Raw genomic sequence first — 24928 nt, 5'->3', positions numbered from 1 at the left:
CTGTATACAGTGACCATCCATATACAGGATTCCGGGGAGCCGCACTTCTAGGAGTCACTATATCCTTTAATTTCATCACTGCCAAAAACAGAACTCATAGGACCCAAGTGTTCAAATTTCCCTAAGCACAACATCTGAATATTCCATAAGATAAAAGGAATATATGTATTATTATCATTTATGTTTATTTTTGTTAACCTAGGAAACAGTCTCTGGTCTCCCCATTGGATATAACTGTACAGACACAGCAGATCTGCTGCAGTACTGAAAAGAAATAACCCCCATAAATGAATAAATCAGTCTATCCAATAAGTAACTAGGTACAGCGGTCCTGATGGCAAATCGTGGGCACAACGCCAGATCAAACCTGCAGCAGCAGCCGTAGGGATCAGTCATCCTTACAGTAACCTCTTTACTCTCCTTAAATCACAACACACATTAAAAGCCCCTAGAGGGGATACATCCCTTACCGTACATTGGGCCAGATTCACTACGGGTGGCTATTGCGATCGCAGCTGCGAACATATGCTAATGACTGCAATCGCACAGCCAGCATAGAGACGCCCAATACCGCTTTCACATAAGCAAAACCTTGCAATCCTACGTATACATCGGGAACATTGAGTAACATCGGCCCCTCGCGCACAATTAGCAGGTCTGACCTTACTCAGGAATTGCTAACCTCGTTGCACGCAGTAAGTACTCAAGCTGCGTATGTCGTCGCAGTGGCTAATTTATGCACGCCCGCGCAACGGTATTCATGTGTGCTAGCACGCCTGCGTTCCACTGACCACTCCCCAGTCACTACCCCCCAAACGCTGAGTTCCCGTCACTCATTCTGCGATGGCTTTCTTTCTGCGTGCGTGATCGCTGAGCGATCGCAATGCTAACTCGCGCATGGACACTGCAAAGCATACACGCGCGCAGTACGCGCTATCGGCCGATCTGTGCACGCTGTTGCGATCTGTAATGAATCCGGCCCTTTGTCTTACAAATGGAGAGGGGAAATCAAGAACACACACGATAGAAGATTATATACTGTGTGTAGGGAAGAGAGAAAAAGGGGGAACATCTCATCAACATTAATTATATACACATGTGACCGTGCGCTCATAATTACATTAGAGACAAAGGATACGATTTATAATTTAATGCATGAAAAAAATCCAAATGAAATTGCTCCCAAAAAGCTTACACTCTAGTTTGCTGCAGCAAGCGTTACAATAAATTTCATCAGGACGTGTCACTAGAAAGCCCCCACCCCCATTCCATACCCACCTGTCTATTAGCCCCCCACCCCACACATGCTCATCTCTGTGTATTAAAGGAGTCACTGGCTGGCATTCAGGTCAGGATTACAATAGAACACTCTATAGCACTTCTGTGATGTACTGTGACGGGATCTCTTAGAAATGTCCCAGCAAAGCAGACAAATTAGATTGGTCAGTAGAACGAGGGTAAAATGTCACCATGTTATAAACCTTGTAGCGTAATCCTGCAATATGTGATGGGTATATAACCCAGCAACGCTGACATGAAGATTTTAGGAGATAATTTTTTTTATGTCAAGCACTAAGGAGTTATGACCCTCATCATCCCACGGGCATTAGCACAGACAATGCACCAGGAACAAGCGGTAAGCAGTAGGGCCGTGTTTAATATCTGCAGATAAGAAGACGCAGCAATAGGGTTAGTCGCTATTACTGTAAGCTCTGAGGCCGAGAGATGTTGGATCAGATCCATTATATACACAAATGCACAGTTACCCCTGTCCGGCCTCACTAAGCATCAATGCTCCATTTCAATCGCGAACAAGTTCAAATAAATCCCCCTTGGCTGTTCGGCTGTACGGCATTTGGTATCCACGGAGCTGGTGGGTAATAAATGCAGCCTGACGAGGGATCCAAGAAAGGCCTGATGGGCCCGAAGTGTCCTGTGGCTGGTTCTCTGCCCGGGACCACAAACGAGAGAGGATCTCTGGCCAGTGGAAGAATGGGTCGCTGGTCATATTCACCCCCGATAATGCCAGGCGGGGAGGGAAAGTTGGGTGGGTCATGGGGAAAAGGAAGGGGGCGGTAAGGCATGGGAAAGTCCGGCAGGTAGGGATCGTATCTCCTGCGCCGCTGAGCGCTGGACATCCGCTTGCTCCTCTCCTTGTACAGCTGCGGAACACAAGCGTGACACGTGAGGACGGCGAGATGGCACAAAAGCGGATAAGGCGGCCTCTTCTTACAGTAATAAATAAACCGATTATATACAGTGGGGCAAAAAAGTATTTGGACAGCCACCGATTATTGTGCAAGTTGTTGCACTTTAACAGATGAGAGAGGTCTGTAATTTCCATCATAGGTACAACTTCAACTGCGAGAGACAGAATCAGAACAAAAAATTCCACAAAATCACATTGTATGATTTATAAACAATTCATTTGTATATTCTTTCTGAAAAACAATATTTGGACAATGAAAAAGTTTAGCTCAATACTTTGTAAAGTAACCTCGGTTGGCAATTACAGAGGTCAAACGTGTCCTGTAGTCATTGACCAGGTTTGCACACACTGCAGCAGGTATCTTGGCCCACTCTTCAATGCAGATCTTGTCTAGATGTGTCATGTTTTGGGGCTGTTGCCGGGCAACACGGACTTTCAACTCCCTCCACAGATTTTCTATTGGGTTGAGGTCTGGAGACTGGCTAGGCCAATCCAGGACCTTGAAATGCTTCTTACGGAGCCACTCCTTAGTTGCCCGGGCGGTGTGTTTGGGGTCATTGTCATGCTGGAAGACCCAGCCACGTTGCATCTTCAATGCTCTTACTGAGGGAAGGAGGTTTTTCCCCAAAATGTCAAGATACATGGCCCCATTCATCCTCTCTGTAATACGGATCAGTCGTCCTGTCCCCTTGCAGAAAAGCATCCCCAAAGCATGATGTTTCCATCCCCATGCTTCACAGTGGGTACGGTGTTTTTGGGATGCCACTCATCATTCTTCTTCCTCCAAACACGGCGTGTGGAGTTTATACCAAAAAGTTCTATTTTGGTCTCATCTGACCACATGACATTCTCCCAATCCTCCTCTGGATCATCCAGATGGTCACGGGCAAACTTTAGACGGGCCTGGACATGTGCTGGCTTAAGCAGGGGGACTTTTTGGGTGCTGCAGGATTTGAATCCATGACGACGTAGTGTGTTACTAATGGTAACCTTTGTGACTGTGGTCCCAGCTCTCTTGAGGTCATTGACCAGGTCCCCCCCGTGTAGTTCTGGGCTGATCCCTCACCATTCTCAAGATCATTGATACCCCCACAAGGTGAGATCTTGCATGGAGCCCTTGGTCGAGGGAGACTGTCAGTGATCTTATATTTCTTCCATTTTTTAATAATTGCGCCAACAGTTGATCTCTTCTCACCAAGCTGCTTGCCTATTGTCGAGTAGCTCATCCCAGCCTTGTGCAGATCTACAATTTTGTCCCTGGTGTCCTTAGACAGCTCTCTGGTCTTGGCCGTGGTGGAGAGGTTGCAGTCTGACTGTTTGAGGGTGTGGACAGGTGTCTTTTATACAGTTAACCAGTTCAAACAGGTGCCATTAATACAGGTAACGAGTGGAGGATAGATGAGCTTCCTAAAGAAGTAACAGGTCTGTGAAAGCCAGAATTGTTGCTGGTTGGTAGGTGTCCAAATATTTTTTTTCCGCAAGAATATACAAATAAATTGTTTAAAAAATCATACGATGTGATATCCGGAATTTTTTCATCCGATTCTGTGTCTCACAGTTAAAGTGTACCTATGATGGAAATTACAGACCTCTCTCATTGTAAAGTGCAACAACTTGCACAATCGCTGGCTGTCCAAATACTTTTTTGCCCCACTGTAGGTCATGTTGTGCCAATTAGATGATAGATAGATAAATAGACATGTACAGACACATATACATACCTCTTTCCAGTCTGTCTGCAGGCTCCTCGGGGTGTTGCCTGGTAACATAAAATAAAAACCGTTACATTGTAGTTGTGAGATTTAAGCGTAGTGACAGCATTGCCATACAGACGGTATGCGCACCATCCCCACCGCTTAGATTGCAAGCTCACTGGGTTAGCCTAATCTTACTTTCTGTACCATGCCACTGTATGCTGGCGCTGTTAGAAATAAAGGATAAGGATAATAATTCCTGAAAAGACTGATTAATATGCAGTTCATCAGGAGTGTCCCGCACTTATCGCAGCGAGCGTGGCTTCCTAGCTGGCAGTATAATCTACTAGGCGGCTCCACAACTTCTATACGGATATTTGGATGTAACGCCTACGAGGCCGGCCTCCACCATTGCATGGCCCAGGACCTGAGCTACCAGTCAGACCAGACTGCTGGCTCCAGTGACTGCTAGAGGGAGGGCAGGTATTGGTGTCAGAGATGATGGGGGTCGTAGGGCAAGAAGAGACATTACATACAGGTGTTACTGGGCCATGGTGGGTATTGCAATCCATGGCTACAGACATAGCTTAAACCAATGAGCGGAGGAACAAATGGTGCAAATCCACAGATAATACTTTATATTGCCCTCGTCCTATTGCAGCCCTCCCGTATTCTCTTACGAGACCATTGCTGTACCCACCTCGGAAATCTCGCAGGTACAGGAACCTCCACAGAGAGGGGTCTTCGATGTCCGTCTGCAGATCTTTGCAGGTGGCAGAGAGCAAGAGAATGGAGCGAATATCCAGGAGGCGAAATATGCGCAGTTTCAGCTCCAGCGGCAAAACCACCAGCCCAAAAACGTCCGGGAGCTCCAGAGCTGTGGATGGGACGGGGGGCACACAGTCATGTACAGGACTAACCACACAAAGCCCTTCTGCCGGCTCTTCCCATAAGCGCTCCTACCTTGCCGGGTGGCAGCGAGTAACGGGTAGACCAGCTGGTCTTTAAACAGGCGCGATAACTTCTGCAGGTCCTTGTACACGGAGGCCACATCATTCTCTGTATATGAAACAGGAGATACATTAACATCCGGTCACCAACTATCACAGAGACATCAGATTTTTTTTTTTGGGGGGGGGGGGGAGGTTATAGTGGATTCAGACAGGCGCTTTGTGCTTCCACCGTATTACTGCCCCGGACCCCTATAGGGTCTCCGCGTTCACACTGCCTGCGACGAGGAGCTATAAGCAGAGGATAAAACAACGGGTTCCAGGGCAGTGACACGCTGGGCATACTGGGCACAGGGAGCGCACGTGCGATACCAACGCTATAGTGTAAACGTTATTACCTGCTTGTATACAAGAGGCGAGATTGGTTAAACCAGGGCTCCGCAAATTTTTGTAAACTCTAGGAGCCCTCTTACAATACATAGGTTATGGCCCCGCTGATACAACAACACGATCTGTTCTTACAAAAAAGAATTAATTTATTGCACAAAGAGACACAGTATTAGAGGTATATAAACACGTGATTCGTATTAAAACAATAACAGACCATGAGTTTATAATGTAAAATGCAGAAAATTACCCAATAGCCATCTTAGAAGTTTAGGAGCCAGACCATCGTCCATTACCAAAATATATGAAAGCTTGTATAGACCACCACACATGCCCTTTCAGTGCCCCTCAACCTCCCCACATGCCACTTTAATGGTCATTAGAGTCTGCAAGATGCCCATACCAGTCCCTGTTATAGTGCCCCAAAAGTAATGCTTCCTGTATTAGTGCCCCCAGTAGTAGTGACCCCAATAGTAATGCCACTGTAAAAGTGCCCCCAGTAGTAAGCCCCCTGTAAAATTGCCGCTTGTAAAAGTGCCCCCAGTAGTAAGCCCCCTGTAAAAGTGCCCCAGTAGTAAGCCCTTGTAATAGAACCCCGAGTAGTAAGCCCCCTATGAAAGTGCCCCAGTAGTAAGCCCCCTGTAATAGAGCCCCCAGTAGTAGTGCCCCTGTAAAATTGCCCCTTGTAAAAGTACCTCCAGTAGTAAGCCCACTGTAAAAGTGCCCCCAATATTAAGCTCACTGTAAAAGTGCCCCCAGTAGTAAGCCCCCTGTAAAAGTGCCCCCAATATTAAGCTCACCCTAAAAGTGCCCCCAGTAGTAAGCCCCCTGTAAAATTGCACTTGTGAATGTGCCCCCAGGAGTAGTGCCCTGTAAAATTGCCCCAGTAGTAAGCCCTCTGTAAAAATGCCCCTTGTAAAAGTGCCCCAAGTAGTAAGCCCCCTGGAATAATGCCCCCAGTAGTAAGCTCCCTGTATTAGTGCCGTGTGAACACAAACCCACCCCCCCCCCCCCAAAAAAAAAAAACTAGAATACTTACCTTAAGTCCCGATCCTGAGCCCGTTGCTCCTCGTAACTATGGGAGAGAGACGTCATGATGTCTCTAACATAGTGTCCGTGGGGGGAGCCGGACGGCGGAGCTCACGAGTGAGCTCCGGCTGCCGCTGCGGGAAGGCGAGCGCAGCCTGCGGCAGGCGGGGAAGGAGTGTGGTGGGGGGAAACCCTTGAAAAACTTGGTCGCCAGGACTAAAATCTTAATCGCCATGGCGACCCGGATTTGTCGAGCCCTGGGTTAAACAGTCACCGACTGGACTCTCACCTTGTCCTGGGGGGTAGGAGATAAAGGAATTGGTGGGAAGTTGCAGTCTCTTCACGCATTTTATTCCGTCGTTAATGTTTAAGGTTGCTGGAAACAAATAAATATTAACAAACCGTAATTACACAATACACAAGTGCAATATTATAAACATAACCGATAACCATAAGTAATACATAAATAAGACAGATCTCATTAACAAAACAGGAATCAATTAGTTTCTAATATTTATTTTTCAGTAAGAAGCAAATTCACTCAGGACAGTAATCAGACGAACTTCACTGATTCACTAATTGATTTGGGGGAGATGTATCAAGCCTGGGAGAGAGACAAAGTGAAGTTTGGCTTCTAGCTGTCAGTTATCTAGCACAGTCTATGAAATGACAGTAAGGAGCTGATTGGATGCTTTGGGAAACATCATCACTCTCTCTCTCTCCACAGCTTGGTACATCTCCCCCTCAGTGCTAAATCTTCTCTGTAATGTGCTGGCTCTGGCCCTCATTCAGAGCCGCTCGCAATTAGCGCTCGCTCGTTCATAAAAAGGGGGTGGCTATTCAAATGAACCGTTCGCTCTTTGCGGTCTGTTGCCGCCTCCATGTCTGAACGAGCGAGCAAAACATATGCTCGTTTATTTGATAAAAACGCCCCCTGGCCGCTCGCATCATACGTCATGTCCGCTATTTATTAGATTAATCGAGTACATCGAACAGCGTATGAACTGCTCGCTATTCTTGTGGCTGGTTTTTCCTACCACAATATTGCGAGCAGTTCTGACTATAAAATAACCCAGTGACATGGTCAATGACGCTGCTGTATTAATTATGCACACCCATAAAACGCCCGCTTTGACCTTTAAGCACGCCTGCGTTCTGAATTCCACTCCCTCTTTTCAAGCACCTTCCCCTGTTACCACCCACATACGCCTCATTCTGTCACTCAAATTAGCAGGCACTCGCTATATAGCGAACAAACGATTTTCGGCCGCACTGACTGGTTCGCGCATGCGTACTAAAAACCGTACGCATGCGCAGATGTGCAAATATCGCTCAGAACGAGCGTACTGCCGCTTACGAGCGGCTCTGAATGAGGGCCTCTGTCCCTCCACAATTTAAAGTGACAGTGTTAAGGTTTGTGTAACAGGGCGAATACCTGTAGGGCCTGATCCGATACAAAAGTTACAGCTGAGAGGCGTAAAGACAATCCTCCCCAATTACAGCCATATTGGTAAAACCATGGAGTTGTTCTATGTACAGCTCACCATTGACAACGACCAGCCTGCCCATTGGCATGCAGAACAGGGCGGCAGAACTGTCACCGCACAGAGGGTGAGAGTAATGAAGGTTGTAGACTCCATCGCCGCGACGCCAACCCTCCGGCATGGACCCAACTTTGCTTCTCACATTCTGGAGGGCGAGAGAAATGCATGAGACACATGTAGGGTGAACGGCAACGATAAGGAGCTGCTCTGCCCCCTTGTGACAGACTAATGTTACTGCATTTATGGAACAATGCTGAAGACAAAATGCAGGGCTTATAATGGTAATGTTATATATTCAGCTGTAAAAACACTGCTCAGCAATAATGTGCTTACATGGAATTCTGTGCAGTCATTTCATCTTCCAACACGTACCTGCTCTACATAGCCGGTCTCCAGCATAAGCAGATGGAGGACGACCGTGAGCGCATCGTTGGCGCTGGCGCAGTCTGCGGAGAAGTACAGAGACTCCAGGGAGTGAGGAATCTTCCCATCTACAGCCTCACTGCACAGCATGGGCTCCGGAGTATAGCCAAGGGCCACGTCCCGCAGGGCAGCCTCCTGTTCAGCCTGAGAAGCACTGGGCACCGGCTTTATTACATTTAAATAAGAAATGAGAAGTGATTTAATATCTACGAAACAACAGCCAAAAAGAGTACTCTCTATATGTCACATAATGGGCGGAATTCAATTCTCTCCAGCCCCTATCGCGCCCGACGGAGCTATTCTATTCTTGCTCCTGTCAGGCGCGATCAGCTGCCAAGCGCTACATTTCAGCTCGCAGCCCCAGGGGGATGAGAGCTGAAATGTGCGAAAAGTGACATGTTTGGGCGCCCAAACATCAATTTTCGCGATCGCGCAAAGCACTTTGGTCGGGTTTAGCTGCTTTACGCGGCTAAACCTGACCTCTATGGGCGCGATCAGCGTGAAATTCTGGCACAATTGAATAGCGGCCCGCGATCTCCTGTCACTTTAGACGGGAGATGCGGGCCGCGAAATCAATTGAATTCCGCCCAATGCTGGCTATATACACATACACGAGAAAATCCCTACTCCCCCCTGTTCCCTATCACAGGGAGATATATGCTCCTTAGTGCGAATAGCGAGTTAGTTTCTTGATACTCGCACACTTCGCAGCGAAGCGCGCTCCCGAGAATTCTCCAATACTATTAAACATACCTATGCGCACTACTCGCAGCGGAGAGGTGCGAATTGACTGCCAAATAAGATTTGCGAGAAATGCATGAAAACGTGGGGAGACCATCCTGGACCTCACAAAATGGATAATTTCATTATCATGACCGTATAGACGGCTGTTTGTGGCCATTAGGAAGCTACTGTAGGTTTTTAAATGGTGTCAAATGGCTGATTTGTGCTTTTTTTTTTTTTAAATGCAAGAAAATTATAAAAAAAAAAAACTTTTTTTTGTTTAATCTCAAACGAATTAAAAATAAAAAAAAAGTAGGAAAAAGGGTGATTTTGGGGTACTTTGAGGGCACCTAGAAAAAAATGATTGTCATTAAATTTGGGGTGCCTAAACTAACGAGAAAGTTGATTTGGGGTAATTTGAGGAAATTCTTTTTTTTTTTACTTCAAACAATGACATGTAATTACTAATTAAGCTAATTGGAAACTTCCAAATGCCTAATTGGTCATTGGGGGGAGGTGTCCAAGGGGTTCAGCACAGTGTCCCGACATTTTAACCTTAAAATAAAGATTTTCCTTTCCGTCTCTCACCCTCAGGTAGGTGCGAGTGGAAAGTTGTGAATTCAGTCTGACAGATCAGTGTGAGTTCCTAATTGGATTGCAAAATGAATTCGCTATGCAAATTAGAAGTGAAAACAGCAACTCACACCACGCAATTCGCACCTAATAGGATTGACCCCATAGACATTGCCCTGTAAGTACATGATGTCACATGCTATGACATCATCAGGGGTGTGTAACTAGTCAGCTGTGGCACCTGTTATAGCTCATCCCTTACAGAAATCAGTGTACACATGTGGAAATCATTATTAAATCTTCAAATAACCTATAAACCTCTCACTTAGATTTTACAGCTGCACAATATACACAAGTCGCCTACATGTCACAGCCTCTAAAAACTCGCAGCCCAAGACCGCTGCCTCATTTTAGGGTCTTACGGAAATAACAGCAATAGGTACACGCGCGGTTCCCCAAACATGGGCTGTACCAGTGCCTAGGCTGAAACGTGATCATTTGGATCTGTGCCAAACTCTTATGGATCCAATCTTGAGTGCTGAAGCCGCAACCAGATCACATGTGGCTGGTGACATCAGTAGGACAATTTGATCTGAAACAACCACATTGGCCATACAGATCCGACGCCTCTATAGGCAGTTTAACCCTTAGCATTCCACCAATAGTGCCTGAGAGAAGGGATTATAAAGTGTAGATCAGATGTATAACAGGTTCATTAGTGTATCCATCATATTACCCACCTCTGGTACGTTCTCCATCCCCGGACCTGCACTGTCTCGCTGCCTTTTGGAGGCTGTACCGATGGGCTGGGCGGAAGAGCTGGCAGATGGGTGCTGTGCCTGGGTGGGTGGTGGCTCTGGGGGTGAGGATGGAGCGGGAGCTATCAGAAGGACAATGAGGTCTCCGGATATGATGCCGCAGGACTCCAGGCTACTGTCATCCTCGGTGAGGGCATCTTTGCCATTCAGTGTAATTGTGAAAGCTGTATCCGAGCTGGAAAGACAACTCAGAGGTGAATCTAACGACCTGAAACTCGGCATCAGGCTACAAATTGGTAGTTAGACCCCGGACTATATAAAGTGCCCAGAGGTAGGAGACAGGCCTCTAGGCTTCGTTTAGCTGCAAGCCAGGCTCTGAACAGTCATGCAAATTATTGTATGCTAATGAGACCAAGAGGGGCGTGGTTAGAGCAAGCCATCGCTATAGACTTGGTAGTACACAAATAATCACTGCACCAGGAATGATCCCAATATGAAAGTGAAAGAGTTGTTGTTGTGCTTTTTATTTTGTATTAGAAAACCTTAAAAGACAGAATATACAGTATATTAAGGGGGTTATGGACAAAGCGATTACAATAAAAAAAAAAAACTTGTTAATATACTTATAAAACAACTTTTTTTTAACAAGTTATAATAAAAACAGGCATCGTAACATAATGCAGTACATAAATAACAATCTGCTAAGTGTAGGGACCTATATGTGTGGAGTTTGCATGTTCCTCTGTGTGTGCATGGGTTTCCTCCTACAATCCAAACAAAATACTGGTTGGTTAATTGGCTTCTGACAGAAGAAATTAGTGATACTATCACATGACACACACAAGGGTTCGTTTGTTTTACTCCCTCTCACAGCGATAGGGAATATAGATTGCAAGCTCCACTGAGCCATGACTAAACAATCTCTGTATAGCGCTGCGTTACAGTATATATGTGCGCTATATAAATAAGGTGAGGTAACTGTATATGCGCCAGAAGACACCCGTTATGAGAACGGTGACTGATCGGCTGCATATACTGTACAATATATATATATATATATATACCTATACCCCAGTGAGGGCAGGAGAGACTCCGACAGTTTCCTCCTCAGGTCTCCCAGCCGTGGCTTCTCCTCCTCCAGCAGCAGATGGTGGGTTTGTTTCCCTGCTCTCACCCTAAGCTTCATCCTCACACACGGAGGGATCCTGGGCAGAACGGCGGCCGCCTATCATGGACGGGGGTCTCCAGTACCGGCCTGTGTGACGCAGAGCTGTATAGTGAGAAAGAGTCATCAAGCTGCTGAGTCACAAACACACAGATCGGTATATCCCACTTTCCTGCCTACACAACCAGCTTTCACTTTCATTTCTGGATATATATTCATTCAGCACAATTCACTTTACTACAATGATCAGTGGGACGTTCAGAGAAAACTCCGATCAGGGTGTACAGGGCCGCTCATGGGACAGAGATTATTATCCTTTTATTACCAATACATGTACAACCTTGCCTTCATAACTGACCATCATTCATCTGCTACACAGTCAGCGCATCTACACAGGGGGTTGGGTACGAAATCCCGGCTATCGGGATGCCGCTGGTCTGAATAACGACAGCCAGAATCCCGACACCCATAGGAAGGAACTCCTCTCCCACAAATTTCTGACCTCTTCTCCCTTCACACTCCCGTCCATCCACTTCGCTCAACAAACGCACGCCATCTCTCCTGCCAACTGATTACTTCCTCTCACTCCCGCATCCAAGATTTTGCCCGTGTTGCTCACTACTTTTGGAACTCTCTCCCTATCAGACTCTCCACCTCACAACAAATCCTTAAAGGGGCTCTCAAGACCCACTACTTCATCAAGGCCTTCCAGCTCTCATCCTAACCCACCTCATGCTCTTTCCTCCCTATCTTCCCCTTCTGTGTCACCCCTGTCTGTCTGCCCCTCCCCGTTAGAATGTAAGCTCTCACGAGCAGGGACCTCTTCCCTCATGTGCTTCTCTTTACAGTTTCTTCTACTCCAGTCAGGCACGTCTACCCGTCTGATATTCTAGTAGAAATCCGTTTGTAACAATGAAGTTAGCTGCATCCACGGATGGCTGGCCTCCTGTGCTCAACCAGAGGGTGTGATATGTATTACCGCCGGCCGCATGTCCGGCGGTTCAAATCCTGACAGCGGCTGGCCGACAGAGGAGGAAATCCTGATCGGCCCCAGGTAAGTATAAACTAACCTATTTTTCCCCCTAACCCTCCTTTAGGGTGCCTAACCCTAACCTCCCCCCCTGTGCCTAACCCTAATCCCCCCTCCAAGTGCCTAAACCTAACCCCCCCTTCCCCGCTGCCTAAACCTAAGTCCCCCGGGGGGGGGGGTGCCTAACCCTAATCCTCCCCCTAGCCTAACCCTCCCCTGTGCCTAACCCTAATCCCCCCTCTAAGTGCCTAAACCGGAATTAGTATGAAATACCGTCGGCCCTGTGGCCGACAGTTCGAATCCTGTCAGCACCTGGCCGACAAAAGCAGAGTTCCCGGCAGCGGAAGCCCGACAGCGCTGGAAATCCTGATCGTAGATAGGTAAGTATCTACTAACCTAACCCCCTAACCCTCCTTAGGGGTGCCTAACCCTAATCCCCCCTCTAAGTGCCTAACCCTCCCCTTCACCGCTGCCTAAACCTAAATCCCCCCCGGGGGGTGCCTAACCCTCACTCCCCCTAGCCTAACCCTAACCTCCCAGGAGGGTGCCTAACCCTAAGTTCCCCCCCCCCCCCCGGGAGCCCTAAACCAACCCTCCCCCCCACAGCTGTCCGCTGCGGCGCCCGGCATCCGCTCGATCGGGATGCCAGGCGCCGGTCTCCCGACGTCGGTCAAATGCCAGGCGACTAGATTTAGACGCCTGTCATTCGTCCCTAGTCGGGATTACAGTGTCTGGAAGCCGGCGGTCGGTATTTAGACCGTTGGCTTCCGGGCTACATCCCCAACCGGACTAGCGGGGAGCTTACTGTGGAGATGTAATTAAAGTGGCCGCTCCAGAGTTCTGTGGTGAACGGGTAAGTGTAAGAGGGTCCCGTAGTCCGTGATGGTGTATGATGGTAGAGTTTGAAAAAAAAATAACTGCTACTTGAATTACATCTCCACAGTAAGCTCCCCGCCAGTCTGGTTGAGCACCGGAGCCCAGGTATCCGTGGATGCAGCTAACTTCATGTTAACTCTGCAAAAACTACTATATGACTATTTCTTACTACAAGTCACCGTTCCACCTGTGGGGTAATATACTATCTGCTATTGCATTTACTGCTTTGTAAACAAATAAGGTGCTTCTAACAGGACTGATTATTAATCATTAACCACTTCAGTGATTTCATTCTGGGACTTTTTAAATATATCTATTATATTTTCTCTTCTCATTGGGACTTTTAGTCCGATACTGTTTTATCACTATACAGTTGATACACAATATTTATATATGTACTTGCTACATTGTCTATATTTTCTTTATCTATTTGTATTAAATATATTTCAATTATTGTATTCTTTGGTACTGGTTTGAGTGATTTTACTAACCACTTTCAGAATCTGCAGTTGCTATACCTCTTGGATTCCCATTTTCTGATTAGTGGGAGTGACTACCCCACACAGCCGCATTAAATCTGTAAAGTTTTTACCAACTCCTTAACTCCTGGGTTATAATCACTACAGCAATCAGCCACACCACAACCCAAACTAATGGACCTTGACTGGGAGCTCATATTTCACTAGCTTTTGGAGAAGAGGTTCAACAGGGTAGGGGATGGACTGACGCATTTCGCACAACCACCAGACACTGCAGAATGGAGCGATTTGTGTCGTTGCACAGAAAGAAAGTGAAGTCTGATCCGGGAGGGCGGCCTAGTTTGCCAGGACGGCTCCCCAAAAGTAGAGAGTCTGCTGGGCATTCCATGAGGGTTAGGTCTAGACTATACAGGGCTGATGGCCCTGTGACGTCACACCCACGTGACTCGGCCTGAAAGGGGGAGGGGTGGGGATGCTAACGGGGGACCAAAAGTGGCCGCTCGCCACGCTTCGGGCACGGTGGCTCGCCACAGATATTTATTCCCCCTCTATGCCCTAGTGGATGGTAACGCAGGAGCTGTCCAGCCTCCTGCAGCGGTCACGTGGTGGACATGTCACAGAGGTCCTTTCTCCAACTTGGAAATAGCAGCAACCATTCCATGAGAGTAAGCAAGTATGGCCACAGTACAGCATACGTCATAGCTGTCCAGATTGTAACTACACAATTAGTTGATTGAACCTAAACAATTAGTGGCCCTTGACAGGACACATGGATCTCATACTTGCCCAGATTTTGGAGAACAGCTTCATTAGACAAGTGAGCACACCTGACGCGTTTTGCATTATTACACAACCACCGGATGCTGCGATTCCCGTAAAAAGTGGAGTGTGACTCGGGAGGGTGGCTTTCGCTGCCAGGACTCTCTAAAACTAGGAAGCCTGCTTAGCATTACAAGACAGAGGGCCACAATACACCATGCGTCATAACAGCCCCAGTTTTACCCGAGCAGTCCCGAATAGTGGTCCTTGAAGTGGGAGGGGCTGCTGGTACAGTGGGAGGGGACCTCAACAGAAATAGGAGTGGCTAGTTGTCCAGTGGTCAGTTTGGTCCTATTGGGGGGAGGGTGGGCTTCTTTGGAATGGCTTGTATGAATTAATACTGACACAAAGCTAGAGGCAGCTAGGGGGAGCAGCAGCAGCATCCTGATGGGGGCGCAGTAGGGACTATCGTGCCATATAGCCACAGTACACAAATTAGAGTGCAAGCTCTTCAGTCCAGTCCCCAAACTCCTACACAGGCCACAATGAAAGCAGAGCTCAGAGGGGCGCCCCAAAGCCACCCTGCTCAGTCACTACGTCATTCCATGCACACACACAGGAGGACCTGCTGCCACCTTCACTCACCCAGCAGCAGCGAGACGCAGCCAGGGCGTGATGACGTCACCAACTGACAGCAAGCAACGTCCCGGTCCGGCGAGAGTGAGAGTGTGGCGGAAGTGATCTGATTCCCTCACTGTACACGCCGACCGCTGTCACGCCGAGCTCACGTGACGCACGCCCGGCGCCTCTCGGCGGCCATGTTGGAGTGGGCGGAAGCGGGTTCGCCAGGTGGGCGGAAGTGAAGGGAAAATCTCTGACGTAAGCTCCGGTGCCGGCTGTCCTGCGTGCGACTGTCACTGACTGTGTGTGTGAGCAGCCGCCACCATGAGCCGCAGCTACAACGATGAGTTGCAGTATCTGGACAAGATCCACAAGAACTGCTGGAGGATCCGCAAGGGCTTCGTCCCCAACATGCAGGTCCTGACCCAGGCCTCAGATAAACCCCCCCTCCCCACCAGCTGCTCTTGGAAGTGCATGCTGGCACCTGTAGTTCCCCAACAGCTGCCTCCTATGGTTTCTCCTCTCCCACGTGTGCCACAGAAAGGGTGGTACTCCCACAGCTGGGCTCTGCTGCACCCTGCTGGTCATTTACATGTAACTGTTATAGGGTCAGCACAGGGGAGAGTGACAGGTCTGGGAGCTATATGCAGCAATACAAACACATATTAGTGAGGGTGATGGTAGGGGGGCTCATGGCATTCTATAGGGCAGGGAATGGGGGGGTGGTTCTGCACTCTGTAAGGCTGTACGTAACGCTATGGCGATCGCACGGTGCCCGAGTCACTCAACGGGGGTAAGAGACGAAAGTCGGGAGCATAGGCGGCCTGGGTAGTGCTAAGGAGAGCGATACGTACCTGTATATTTATATATTCTCCGGCCCTTTCACGTGACAGAACGGGACATTTGGATACATTTAAAAGTGGGTCCCATTCCATATATAAGGTTGAATAATGAATTTAGCACTTTCTTTCCTTTATCTTACATTAGTTAAAGCTTAAAGTTGATTCTGGTAAATTAAAAGTTACAAAAAAGTTAGTAATTGTTGCAAAAAAAAAAAAAACTAAAAAAATTAAATGTACTTGTGACAGAACGTGATTCAGACAAAATACAAAATCCCCCTGAGGTATAATAACATTAAACTTCTGTGACATGAGAGCGGGCAGGGCTCTGATTTTCCCTGTGCAGGGTAAGCGGACCCAATGGTTTCAATAATATATTAATCTAAATATTTGTGCGTTTGTTCTTTGTACAAAAAAAACAAACAATTATTTTGGTGACGGAGTGGGATTTCCAGTGTGATGGAAAGGGACGTGCCTTTTTGTTGTCTCATGTACCATGTTCGTAAATCGTACAGTTATGGTGCGTACACCCTGGGCGATTTTACTGAGCGATTGCACGATTACGACATTGTAATCTTGCACTCGCTCAGTACTCTTGCACAAATCGTGCACTTTTATGTCGGAAACGATGTGCGCTCCCGCTGGTCGTTCGCCTGAACATGGAGCCCAATCTGTCGATAACGACAGATTGGCCATGCTCTGGAATGATGGAGGGTGCCTACACTGAACGATGTTGTAATCGTACAGTCTTTCCTAATCGCCCAGTGTGTACGCACCTTTAATTATTTATATATATATATATATATATATATATATATATATATATGTAGTAAATGTACTAAAGTATTTGTACAAAAATGTATATTATGAAGTCATAACAAACCTTTTAAACTTCCTCTTGGAATACTGCTTTTCACGTGCATTCTTTCCAATAGTAGCCAGCTTCAGGATTAGCATTTACAGAAATACTAGTGTTGCCAAATTTGTCAGTCTGGTTTCACTTTGTATGGAATGACCCTCCTGTCCTTAGCGCCCACCCACACTTTTCCCCCCTCGTTAAAGCCCTAGAAAATATAAAATTATAAGCGAGGACATATTATATATGTGTGTGTGTGTGTGTGTGTATATATATATAATTTATTATTAAATCTCTCTCTCTGGCCGCTGCGTTTAGGTGGAAGGTGTGTTCTACGTGAATGACCCTCTGGAAAAGCTGATGTTTGAGGAGCTGAGAAATGCCTGTAGAGGAGGAGGTATGTCCACCCCAAAATTGTGTCTTACCCCTTTAATGCAAAATGATGTTTAGACCTGTTACATCTGGCGTTGCCGTACTGCCTTGGTCATGGAGATACAGTAGCACAGTTTCCTAACCTTGATGGGTTTAAATTGAATTCTGTTTGTGCAATGCTATAGCTGCAGACTGCCACTACATTGTGGTGAAAAATACAAGTTAAGGTTAAACATACTGTACACCTGTTTTGTCTTATAACTTTCCATATTAAACAGTACACTCATTTGTTACAGTATGCCTGTGCTTCATGGATTGAGACATTTTAGTGCCACTTTTTGGGAATGTTTGGCAGATATCACTGCAGCACATCGCGGAGAATTAATTGCCCCCCGGATTTGTTAGGATAGAATGGACACAGCGCTAAACCATAAAACGATTGTAGATGTGTAAATCACTTAATATTGAATTTGCTAAATTCCCCTCTACAACATTTATTTTCTCTTTATTTCTTATTTTGATTGAGGTCCGCATTACTTTTTCTTTTTCCTTTCCAGCGGCCGGTGGGTTCCTTCCGGCAATGAAACAGATCGGCAATGTGGCCGCTCTACCAGGAATCGTCCATGTAAGAATTGTATTACACCTAATTTGTAGTAGTTTATAGTGAGCACTAAAGGATTTTCCCCGGGCAGGGCGCTGATCACTGAGGGCGGGCAGGGCGCTGATCACTGAGGGCGGGCGGGGCGCTGATCACTGAGGGCGGGCGGGGCGCTGATCACTGAGGGCGGGCGGGGCGCTGATCACTGAGGGCGGGCGGGGCGCTGATCACTGAGGGCGGGCGGGGCGCTGATCACTGAGGGCGGGCGGGGCGCTGATCACTGAGGGCGGGCGGGCGGGGGATGGTGTTTTAATTTTGAAGGGCAAAGTTTTGGACAAGACAATAACGCTGATGTATATTGTTATTGTAATACAGTAATATAATCAATGTTGCATCATGTGTACTGTCATCTAATGCCCTCAATTCCTATTATGCCACACAGCAGTGTCCTCAATTATTACGAATCATATATTTAATAATGCTGGGCTCAATACAAGACATGACATAGCTCCCGTGTGACAGAACCTTAGACCTGTCCTCATGTACACTGCATGTTTTCCATATCTCCTTTCAGCAGAGCAGGTTGCTTTACATGTGAACTAGAATAGCTGCGATGTTAAGGCAATCTTCAGGTACTTTCTGGAACCAGTACTATAAAGTGGCTGACCACCTCCAAGCTGTCTTATCTCCTTATTGCAGTCCTAATGTGGTGCCTCTCGCCAGGCTCCAGGTGGCTCATCTCTCCGCTACGTGCCCCGTGTGTGGTTGTGAGTCTGTGTGCGTTCCGCCTCCCCAGCTTGTGTGGCTGCAGGTGACATTGAGCCCCGGGATCCTCCTTTCTGCTGTGTGATTGATGTATGCCTACTGTGGGGGGGGTTGGGGGGGCTGAGCCCCCAATCCATTGTTATGCCCCTCTCCTGATGCTATGTGGTGGCTCCCAGACTCGGGTTGTCATGTTTGTGTGTGGCGTGCTCCGGATGAAGTGCAGGGCGCAATTCAGCAGTTAAAAAAACAGGAAGGGCACATCTCAACATTTAGCGGTCTATGTACTAAGCAGTGTTAGGAGCTAGAGTGAAAAGTGATAAGGTACCAGCCAATCAGCTCCCAACTGTCATTTTTCAAACACAGCCTGTGAGATGGCAGTTGGAAGCTGATTGGCTGGCACCTTATCACTTACTTATCACTTTTCACTCTGTCTCTTATCACTGCTTAGTAAATAGACCCCTTAGAATAGGAGTAGGGCACAGCGCTCTGCCAGGACAGCCTAGACTGAACGCTATTATTTACATCCGTAATGGTGGTCGGGGAGGCCGTCTGTGGCACACTCCCTGTAAGTAAAGTTTATGGTGGTTATAGATATCGTAAATACCTGTGTGTCACTGGAGGCGTCGCAGGGCCAGGACTCGCAGCCACGTCTTCTCTCTCTGTTTAATATCATTGTATTATTTGCTGAGAACAATGCTTCATGCACACAAATATACAAATAAAACTATTGGCTGTAACAGAAGGTTATAGGCCTTTTGTAAATAGTTCAAAACATATTTTAGTTTTGCTCTTTGCTCAAATGAGGTTTGCAACGTCCAGCAAATTACTGTGAGCTCACAGGGTCAGACTTTTTTAGTTCTCACAAATTGCACCCAAGACATGTATTGAATCTACGACAGAAGTCACTTTGAACCCTAATCCACCTTCTCAGTAATTAAATTCAGGTCAGACCAAAGAGACTTAACAATGACCACTGCCTAAGGCACGTCGCTTCTATCACTTTCCACTGCGGCCCAACATAAATGTCCCATAGAAATCTGATCAGCAGAGATGGCGGTCACACCTGCTCCTGTCGTCGTTATGTTTTTGCACTGATAACCTGACTGTGTTTTCTACTACGTAGAAGTCCATTGGTCTCCCTGATGTCCACTCAGGCTATGGATTTGCCATTGGAAACATGGCGGCTTTTGACATGACTAACCCGGAGGCCGTTGTCTCCCCAGGTACAGTACACTGCTGCCCCTTTGCGGTCACCTATGGTGACTGTCAGGATAGTTGAGTGACCCCTTATAATAAAGTAAACTTTTTATTTCACTTCCATCGGAACAAAAGACTGATCTCTTCCTGGTTGCCTGACGATGACCCTTCTCTTTCCTGCAGGGGGTGTCGGATTTGACATTAACTGCGGGGTCCGTTTGCTGCGCACCAATCTCGACGAGGGCGATGTGCAGCCGGTAAAGGAGCAGCTCGCTCAGTCCATGTTTGACCACATTCCCGTCGGAGTGGGATCAAAGGGTGTCATTCCGATGAGCGCCAAGTACGTTACACAGTTATTCTCGTGTATGAAGATTAGTTTAAAGTGGCGCTGCGCTTAGTGCAGAATTATTGTGATGGGCAATGTGGACTAGACTTTCTGTCCTGTTCTAGGGACCTTGAGGAGGCCCTGGAGATGGGTGTGGACTGGTCCCTGAGGGAGGGCTACGCCTGGGCAGAGGACAAGGAGCACTGTGAGGAATATGGCCGGATGTTGCAGGCAGACCCCAGCAAGGTTTCCTCCAAAGCGAAGAAACGAGGCCTCCCCCAGGTACCTACTGATTCTGCTTCCCTGAGTCCCGTTCCTGATTCCCCTACTCATAAGGGTCATACACAGTGTAATGTTGATTATACCCAGGGAGCCTCCGCTCAGGAAACAAGTACAACTTCTAAATCATGTAGGGGGAATAAGTCCTGACTGAAGGCAAGTGCCCTTATAGTGGCGTTCATTCTAAACTGTGTTATACGGATCCGCTGAAGAGGAGCAAAGTTAATTCAGGGATAAGTTCTTGTTGGATAAAATGCTGTTACAAGAGTATGATAAAACTAAGCTATGTTTTTCAACGTTTGTTAATTTTGCACTTGAACGCCTTTGGGCGGAGAACCATCACATTGTCAGGCGGGTGGTTACCTTATCCGTATTCTTTCTCCGCAGCTGGGAACCCTCGGAGCCGGGAACCACTATGCAGAGATCCAGGTGGTGGATGAGATCTTTGATGAGTACGCCGCCAAGAAGATGGGCATTGACCACAAGGGTCAGGTGTGTGTGATGATCCACAGCGGCAGCCGAGGTCTCGGGCATCAGGTGGCAACAGGTCTGTGTAAATGCCCTCTGGCGTACATTGCTTATGTCTCGTTCAAATGTTGCCTATACATAAAGGTCACCGAGACCTTTTTCCTCAGAGATGTCCACATGAGCATGGAACGATGGTTTGGGGACCACATTCATCATGGCTTCATTTAGAAGTAATTTTGGTAGAGACGGTTTTTGGTGGGATCTTAATTTTTTGTTAAGATGTCCTCTGGGTCTTCTCAATGACCGTGATGGTCTTCCTGCAGATGCTCTGGTCGCTATGGAGAAAGCCATGAAGAGAGATAAGATCATCGTGAACGACCGACAGCTGGCGTGCGCCAGAATCTCCTCTAATGAAGGGCAGGACTACCTGAAAGGCATGGCCGCCGCGGGAAATTACGCCTGGGTAAACCGCTCCTCCATGACGTTCCTCACACGACAGGTATGATATACAGAGCGTCGAGCTGATGGGGAATAGAGAGGGAGGCGATAGAGCGATTTTTATCTGACGTAGCTCTGTATTGTCTCAGGCGTTTGCCAAAGTGTTCAACACGACCCCAGATGACCTGGACATGCACGTGATCTACGACGTCTCTCACAACATCGCCAAGGTGGAGCAGCACGTGGTGGAGGGGAAGGAGAGGACTCTGTTGGTGCACAGGAAGGGGTCCACGCGGGCGTTTCCACCACATCACCCGCTTATCGCTGTGGATTTCCAGGTGAGCAGTCGTCTCAATTAATGAGAATAGATTGATTTATTTTATTATGGTTTCTCTACGTGTATCTTGCACCAAATGCCGCACCAGTGCCCCATGTTTTATGCCCACTCTAATCTTAATGATATAGTCCCCCTTCTTGTATATTTTATTTTTTTCCTAAGTTAGATTTCCTTGACCCACTGGATCATTTCCAGTACCATACAAGCTTAGCCCCTTGGTTATATACGCTCTCTAGCAGACTGTATCTCCATTGTCCCTGGGTATGATGGTCCTTTTTCCATAAGGTCCATACTCCCCCTTCTGTTTTGCAAAATTGATCCTTGTGTCTAAGGAATAATTCCACCATAAACTTAAAATTCGGATTTATATGGCATATTTTAAGTACAACTTGGTCCCAAAACGTTACTTGTTTGGGGTGGCGGTTTTGGTTCCCCGGTTTCTCCTGCTGGCAGTCGCGCTGTTGGTAACAACAAGGGTTGTCAGGAGAAAAAGAGTCCAAAACTAAATAATGCTATAAAGTATTATCATGCTGTCACATATTGAGATTTATTAGGCCAATACAAATGAAATACTAAGATAGAATTGTTTTTGAATAAAATGTGATAAGATAATAAGGATGGTTTGGGTACAGGGTGCTGGTGGTCAGAATCCCGACACCGGCATCTCGACTTGGTTAGGATACCGACACCTGGCGGTAAGTACCCTAAATCTAACCCTCTCCGCCCGCAGCCTAAACCTAACCACATACCTGCCCCCTGCCGCAGCCTAACCCTTACCCTCCACCTAGTGCCAGCACAACACCACCAGATAAGGCTATATAGGTCCTTGTAATGACTGTGATGACTCTGCCCCAAGGCAGAAAGCCTCCTGGTTGTGCCTGCCTGAATCAGTGTAGGGATGCATAGATCACTTGTGTGACTGACCATAAGCCTGTATCTCCTCACCGCAGCTGACCGGGCAGCCAGTGCTGATCGGTGGCACTATGGGCACTTGTAGCTATGTGCTGACTGGCACCGAGCAAGGCATGACGGAGACTTTCGGCACCACCTGCCATGGAGCTGTAAGTACACCGTTAATAGGATGTATGTTGTCATATAAAAGCCGCTCATGTCCTTATTACTGATAACACGTGTTCTCCTCTGCAGGGACGGGCGCTGTCCAGGGCTAAATCTAGACGGAACCTGGACTTCCAGGATGTTCTAGACAAGCTGGCAGACATGGGCATAGCCATCCGGGTGGCATCCCCAAAACTAGTCATGGAAGAGGTGAGTTGTGTGTCCAGGACATGAACTATAAGACCTGTCATTTATTTACAGGGTGACGTTAGTAGTTAACACTCGCTGACCCCATCTGGGGGTTTGGTCAGATCTACTGGTCACCAGGCACTGGTCAGGTGGAGACATTCGTATCTGCTATTAGGGTATATGGCGGCTTTCTCATTGTGCGTAGGACCAGGGATGGGGAATTGGGATAAGCGTGACTTTCCCTGGTTCCTGTGGTAACACCTCGGTGTGCGCTATTCCTACATCTCACTGTAGAGATCAGGGGGGATTATTTACTAAAGTAAGGGTTTATAGAAGTGGAGACGTTGCCCATAGCAACCAATCAGATTCTAGCTATTATCTTCTAGAAGGTGCTAGGTAAATGTTAAATAGAATCTGATTGGTTGCTATGGGCAACATCTTCACTTCTAAATACCGGTACTTTAGTAAATATACTTCCAAGCCTCCATTATTCCTATGTTCTTCTGTCAGTAACAGAGGGAGAAACACTCTGCACACAACTAATATATTCTGCCTATGGGGTAATATATAGGATTTATAATATAGTACCGGCCACTATAGAGCTCAGTGTTCTCGCCCCTACATTGCCCTAATGACATCCGCTGTATAGATGAGCACTCTGTATGTGTAGGGAATTGTTCTGAATATGTTCTATATATTCTCAGGCTCCCGAGTCGTACAAGAACGTGACAGACGTGGTGAACACGTGCCATGACGCCGGCATCAGCAAGAAAGCCATCAAACTGCGCCCTATCGCCGTTATTAAGGGCTGAGCGCAGCCAGCAGGGGCGCCGGACTGTACATAGAGCGAGAAGAATGGACGTCAGCGCCTAGAACTGGTCACATGACTGATTTATGCGGCGTGGCTCATCCTGACCTTGACCGTGTTCAAATTAGATTTTGTTTCTTATTTTGTGAGGGTCCTATGGCTGCTTCCCCTGGCAATGAATTGGCCATAAAGAGCCGGGACATCACCTCCGTGTCTGAGATCAGGTCCTCAAGCTTTTCTGTCGTTATGTTTGCGTTAGAATTTTTTTTTTTTTTTTTAGTTTTCTTTAGAAAGACAGGAAAAAAGTTGTCTGAACAGTCCAGGTTTTCAGGATCTCCTAAAAATAGGACTGCTAAAATTGCAACTAAGTGTGCTATTGGTAAGAGAGAGCTGATTCCCTGTCAGTGCATTGCACGGTCATACTGGTGATCTGAATTTTAGGACAATGATGTGTTGGGGACATTTATGACTGCCAGGTGCACAGGAAGAAGCTCCTGTAACCCATCTGGTTCTGTCACTCTTCTAGTGCGGCTTAGGAAACGAGCCTCCTGATCGCTGCCTGTTCCAGCACCTTTGTCTCTCGGCACCAATACCTGGAAATGTCTCCTTGTGAGCTCCGCTCCCTTAGTGTCATATTCCCTGCGATGCTGAGTGACTGTAATCTGTATAGGGCTCTATAATCAACATCTGTCACAGGAGAGAGCACCTGAGATCAGGATGCGATGTGCTGCAGCAGTAACCAACCCCCTGTCCAGGGGTGACTGGGGGGCACCACTGATAACTTCTAGGGATAGTTAGTGCCACACGCATATGAAATTAAAAGCACTACATGCATTTGTGTTTTGTGTATCTTTTTCCTTTGTGTTGGGTTTTGTTCTTTAGGGATATTTACGCTCTACCAATAACACACGGCCTGAGACCTAGCACATAATCCATGTCACCGGCTGGGTGACTTTAGGGAGGAGGGTCAGCCATACAGTAACCCACCAGTCCTAGTACTATTATATCATGTAGCGAAGGGAGGGCAATGGCAGAGCCCAGACATCAAGCCTTTCAAAGTCACTTTATACGTGTTGGCTGAAATTTCCAACTCACAAGTAGATGGGTTAGAAACCACTTTAATATATGCTTTTTGCACAAAGACAACAAATATTTTCTATACATATAATTCACAATGTGTC

The 24928-nt window shown here is 47.2% G+C and overlaps 2 protein-coding genes across 3 annotated transcripts; one reads left to right on the top strand and one right to left on the bottom strand.

Moving 5' to 3' along the window:
- Positions 1–1135: 1135 nt before the first annotated feature.
- FBXO7 (F-box protein 7) lies at positions 1136–15402 on the bottom strand. 2 transcript variants are annotated; one of them, XM_088459302.1, is made up of 10 exons: positions 15245–15402; positions 11355–11560; positions 10273–10525; positions 8186–8401; positions 7814–7958; positions 6559–6645; positions 4867–4962; positions 4604–4780; positions 3931–3968; positions 1136–2162 (listed from the first exon to the last, which is right to left on the bottom strand). In XM_088459302.1, the coding sequence occupies exons 2-10, from the start codon at positions 11474–11476 to the stop codon at positions 1818–1820; spliced, it is 1479 nt and encodes a 492-aa protein (XP_088315428.1). In that variant the 5' UTR covers positions 11477–11560; positions 15245–15402; the 3' UTR covers positions 1136–1817. The 2 variants fall into 2 exon arrangements, with proteins under 2 accessions (XP_088315428.1, XP_088315429.1); XM_088459303.1 differs by having other exon boundaries at positions 11355–11545.
- Positions 15403–15437: 35 nt separating this feature from the next.
- Positions 15438–24928, top strand: RTCB (RNA 2',3'-cyclic phosphate and 5'-OH ligase). Its single transcript, XM_088459301.1, has 12 exons — positions 15438–15637; positions 17234–17312; positions 17845–17912; positions 19774–19873; positions 20031–20187; positions 20298–20454; positions 20839–20998; positions 21243–21418; positions 21507–21695; positions 22645–22755; positions 22841–22960; positions 23644–24928. The coding sequence occupies exons 1-12, from the start codon at positions 15545–15547 to the stop codon at positions 23749–23751; spliced, it is 1518 nt and encodes a 505-aa protein (XP_088315427.1). The 5' UTR covers positions 15438–15544; the 3' UTR covers positions 23752–24928.

This window comes from Taudactylus pleione, unplaced genomic scaffold (assembly GCF_031769625.1).
Source record: "Taudactylus pleione unplaced genomic scaffold, aTauple2 ptg000903l, whole genome shotgun sequence".
NCBI lineage: Eukaryota > Metazoa > Chordata > Amphibia > Anura > Myobatrachidae > Taudactylus > Taudactylus pleione.
This window is presented reverse-complemented; position numbering and strand designations above follow the sequence as displayed.